The sequence below is a fragment of the Gracilinanus agilis genome, unplaced genomic scaffold, assembly GCF_016433145.1.
Source record: "Gracilinanus agilis isolate LMUSP501 unplaced genomic scaffold, AgileGrace unplaced_scaffold25437, whole genome shotgun sequence".
Taxonomy (NCBI): Eukaryota; Metazoa; Chordata; class Mammalia; order Didelphimorphia; family Didelphidae; genus Gracilinanus; species Gracilinanus agilis.
In genome coordinates, this window is record NW_025357399.1 from 1 (window position 1) to 5069 (window position 5069).

General features: G+C 42.9%; 1 protein-coding gene across 1 annotated transcript; it reads right to left on the reverse strand.

The window, feature by feature from the left end:
- Positions 1-3213: 3213 nt before the first annotated feature.
- Positions 3214-4854, reverse strand: LOC123254584 (RNA-binding protein Musashi homolog 2-like; the record flags this gene model as incomplete). The annotated part of the gene is made up of 4 exons (XM_044683574.1): positions 4793-4854; positions 4465-4505; positions 4051-4132; positions 3214-3298 (listed from the first exon to the last, which is right to left on the reverse strand). Coding segments are annotated over exons 1-4 (270 nt in total), but the record flags the coding sequence as incomplete, so codon positions are not given.
- Between the last annotated feature and the right edge of the window lie 215 nt (positions 4855-5069).

Below are 5069 nucleotides of genomic sequence, written 5' to 3' on the forward strand. Positions count from 1 at the left end.
AGTTTTTTCTACTCAGTTAAGGAAAAATTCCCCCAAACCATGCAGATTAGACTTTTAGAGAATACAAGATTCTAACACACAAGGGATTTTTTTTTAAACTACAGAAAGTACTCACAAAACCATTTGGGTCATGGAGTGTTATGTATGCGTGTGTGTTTGTGTTTTAACTAATAGACTGAGGATGAGAGAGGGAGGAGAGAAAAGTCTTTTCGCTGATTTTTTTTCCTTCTGCTTTTAAATGACATCAGTCTCTGGATATACTTATCATAAGAGGATGGAATGAACATTGCTACAAGTTACTTATTCTGAAGCTTTCCTTCTCATATGAAAATGTTGTCTTTTAAAAAAAATCTAAGTCTGAATTTGACTCAGTTCTGCCAAAAAAAAAAAAAAAAAGGCAAAACTTTAGCAAGGAATTTACCCCCCAAGAAAAATAGTAATTCAGTTTCTTTTTTTACTGACTCATCTCACCTTGGTAGTGATGTAACAGGAGGGCTCACTTAGTAATAGTTTAAATGTCACAAAAACCTACTTACCTAAACCATTTTGTTAAAATGTTTTTAAAACTCAACTGAAAGTCAGCTCTAGTCTATGTTACCCTATTTTAAAGCATATACCTGAGAAATGAGAGATTATGGGTGATGTTTTTTTAAAGCAAAAAAAAACAAACAAACAAATCTTTTTCTAGCAAACTATCCTTTCATAAAGATTAACATGAGGAATGTATCTAACAACAACAGATCCATCAATGACTAGGTATTTGTCTACAAGAGAAATACAACAGGTGTGGATTTTCCATTCTGCCAACCAAAATATAAGACAGGTACCTATTTATTCAGGAGAAACAACCAGTTTAAAAAAACTGGTTTCAGACTGACCGTCAAGTCAAAATGCAAAAATTAAAGTTGCCCTCTCAAAAAAAGAGGTAAAATGAGGAGACAATGAAAGGCATGAGGTGAGGGAAGGGATGGGGGAGGGGGTGTGATTCAGTGAGCAAGAAAAGGGCAAGATCATTCTCCCACCAAAAAAAAAAAAAAAAGGAGAAGAAAAAAGAGAGAGAAAAAGAAAAACTAATATGACACTATTAATTTCCAAAAGTCAATTCTCTGACTCCAGGCCAAAGGGACTGTAGGTCAGAATAAGATCAGTTTGGTTTAATGCAATATTTTCCTCCTTCACTGGGGAAACTTTACACAGGCCGCAGGTATTTCTGTCGGCTCTGTGGTGAACATGGCAAATCCGTACCTTTTGCACATCCCTGTCAACTATTTTTTAAACTACCAAAAAATTAAAAACATTAGTTAGTTAGGTACAGTTCTACTTACTGTATCTACAAGTCCTCTAGGAAATGACTAGGATACTATTTTTGATACGAATAGCCATTACCTAAAGAAAACTTTAAAGGTAACTGTAAACAAGATCCTCCTTTCCATGTCAATAAACCAACCGCCTCCTGCGCTGAGTTGAAACAAAGTCAAATGCTATGTTATACTAAATAACAGTGACTGAAACATGGCTACAAATACTGAATGAGTGAAAAAGTCATTGATTTGTACCTTACTCTGGACACTGTTTGCCTCTTACCCACAGTAGCGCTAAAACTGGTTCATTCTCCCAACATAAATACCACTTTTTTTCCTCAAGGTGGGGATTGAGGAGAAGAGAGGAAAGGGAAAGGGGCTATAATAAATTCCTGGAATCTGTTTCAAAACATTTTTCTTCTTTATTTTTTACTATCTTTAAAATGTCTAGCCCAGATATTATTAGTGAAATGGAGAGGATGGGGAGGTGGGAGAGAAAGATATTCTTCAGATACATGAACCAATGATCATATCACAAATAATGCTGCCTAGATCAGATGGACTACATGAATGTTGGGCAAAATTGGTAGGGAAATTAAAAGGGGGAAAATGAGGACTACATTAAAGTGATTTCTCTCTAATCTGGGTTAAGGGTCAAAATTGGTGAGTAAATTCAAGGATCCCAGAAAGCGTTCCCAGGTTTGTTTTTGTCTTAGAACTATCATGTGCCGGGGAGAAATGATCTTAAGAGCTCACCTTGTCCAACCTCTCATTTTACAGATGAGGTTAAGGGACTTGCCCAAGGTCACAGGGCCAATACATGGAAGGGCCCAAGGCCCCTAACCCCAGATTGAATGCTCTTTCTATCACTCTAGATAAATAAAATCTCTCACATCCACGCCCCAATATGAAATCTCAATGTCACCTTCATGCTCCTGGTTGATGCAGCAATATTAAAATTATCAGAAGCTTTTCTAGAGGGTGGGCAGTGGTACAACCGGCATCATTAGCTATACATAAAACAGTTTAAAAGGCACACACTGGGCTTCTCCTTCCTTCTCCCTTCCTATCTTCCCACTTAAAAAAAAATGAACAAAATATCCAAACTAACTTATTTTTTCATCAAGAAATTAAGAAACTAACCATCTTTTTCTCTCCCCCTTCAGACAATGGGCCGATTTCATGCCTGACCTCTACTTGTCTTGTTTCACCCTATCTGGGTTTAGAAGGCTTCAGGTTTATACATAAGTATCCAGACCCACACTGAAAGGCTTTGATGTGACAAGGGGGAAAAATCCATTCAAAATCCAAGGCTTTATCACACCATCTGGAGGTGAAGTTTTAAAGCGACCCTGAAGAAGGGCCCCTCCAGTTTCTGATTTCTCTTCCCCTCCCAAACAGAATCCAAACACAGAATCAACTCAGTCTTGGGCCTGGACCCTTCAATGGGAGAGTCTAGAAAAGAATCCCTAAGAAATAGGATTTCTCCTCACCCCCCTGGAGTGACCACTCAGCAGGCTCTGCCTCTCAGAAACCCGCCCCAAAGGGAGTCTCTACCTCCAGCCGGTGGCACTATGTGCCTAGCTAGTTGACAAAGAAAAGTTGCTAGCTCCAGCTTGAAGTTTCAATGGGTTTGTTTTTGTTTTTTAAAGCAACTCCTCCGTAAGAAAAGCACCCCGATTAGGGCCCCGGAAGCCACCCTCAATCCCCCAGGGCTGCAGCTGAGAAGCTAACAAATTACAGCCTAAAAGCTGGTCCCTCCTCAAAGTGAACTTCTGTGCAGTTTGAAAGCTCTCCCTGCAATCTACACAGAGCTCCAAGCAACACCCTGCAAAAGGACGCTGTCTCTTTAAATGAGCCTGTCATAGTCGGAAACGTAGCAGAAAGAGAGCGAACAGCAACAAAAACATACCGTCTTCGAATCTAACTCATGATGGGGCTGAGCTAATACTTTATCTACACTTGCTGGGTCGGCAAACGTGACGAAACCGAAGCCTCTGCAATAAAACAAAGAGAAAAGGAAAAAAAGAAAAAGAAAAAGAGAAGGCTATTTTAAAGAAAAAGGCAAGAATGAATGAACCCCAGCCTGGAAATAGGCGCAAAAGTCTCCCCTCCCTCCTTCACCCCGCCCCGCTCGTTCCCCTCCCCCAGCCCATTCCTCTTACTCTCCCCAGCCATCCAGAAATGGGGGGGGGGGGTGTGGGGGGGAAGAGGGTCAAAGGAGGAACGAGGGGAGGGAGCGCAGAGGTAACTTAGAAATTGCTCTGGCTCTCCAATCATTTGCCACCTCTGTTTCCTCTCCTCCACCTCCTCCCCTTAATGCTTTGTTTTATACCAAAGCATGCAGGGCAATTGAGATTCACCTTCCAATGAAGAGGCTCAAGACTTAGAGAACTGGGGGCATGGAAGAAGTGGAAATGTTTATGTGTGTGTATGTATGTGTGTAGACGGTTAAACTATTTGCAAAGTGGATGCTGCAAAACGTCATTCAGGAGACGAAAAGGGGGGTGAAGAAAATAAAGCATAAAGCAAACATCCCCCCGGAGTTAAGTCCAAATGATTGATCACTAATAATTTGGGAGGAGGGAACGGAGGCCGGACAGTGAAGGAGGGAAGGTAGGGGCATTCATTGAAAAACAAAACAAAACACCACCACCCATTCTATCCCATTGATACTTCCACAACCTCCCCCAAAATAAAACTTTAACTTTGTTCTAAATAAAAACAAATTCAAAGGGGATGATTTTACCTGGAGCGTTTGGTGGTGGGATCTCTCATGACCATACATTCTCTAATTTCTCCAAATTTGCTAAAATAGTCTCTAAGGCTATCTGTGGAGAGAGAGACGGGGTGGGGGGGGGGGGGAGGGAAGGTGTGGAAAAAAGAAAGAAAAAAGCAATGCAAATTTTGATCACTGACAAACCCAAAAGTAGTGTTTTCTTTCTTTCTTTCTTTGCATTTCTTGCACACACAGGGAAAAATACAGCAATAGAGGTCGAATAGAGGGCTCGGAAAGGATTTGCTATTTAAAAAAATAACCTTGCACAGGAGAAGTGGGGAGCCAATGGCGGGGGGTAGAGGGGGTCTGCACTGGGATAACAAAGAGCAATAAAGAAGCCAAGAAGGGGGGGGTCCTAGTCTCCCCCCTCCCCTCCTCCCTTACCTGGTGAGGTTTGCCAGCTCAGGCCACCGATAAACATTTTACTAGAGGAAGAAAACATAACAGAAGTGAGCACAGATGTCAGATCGGCCATTTTGACGTGTAACTTACAAAAGCTAAAAGGAAGAGGGGGGGGAGGAGAGAACTGGGAGGTGTGGGGGGGGAAGGTTACAGCGAAATGCAATCAAACAAAGGTGTGGAACTTCCACGGGGGTGGAGGTGGAGGTAGAGGAGGGGTGGGAGAAGAAGACGTCCTACAAAATGCATGGTCGTCTCTGTTGCAAGGGGAACAATTCGAGAGGTGGTGGTGGAAAGGGGGTGGGAAACTTACCCAGGGTCGTGTTGTGAGTCGTTTGGGCTTCCAGAGGTGGCTTGGCTCCCATCTGCCTCCATATCTGAGGCCCCCCCCGCCCCCCCACCCCAAAAAATAAAGCCCCACAGTGATCGGAGCAGAGCAGCGGCCAGCTACAAGCCCAAAGATCTCCCTCCTCCTCCTCCTCCTCCTCCTTTTCCTCCTCCCCCCCCTCCCGAGCTACACCGAATCTCACAGAGAGACGGAGCCGGGGAAGCAGCGAGATCCGTCACACGTGGGATCAGCTTAGCTCAGC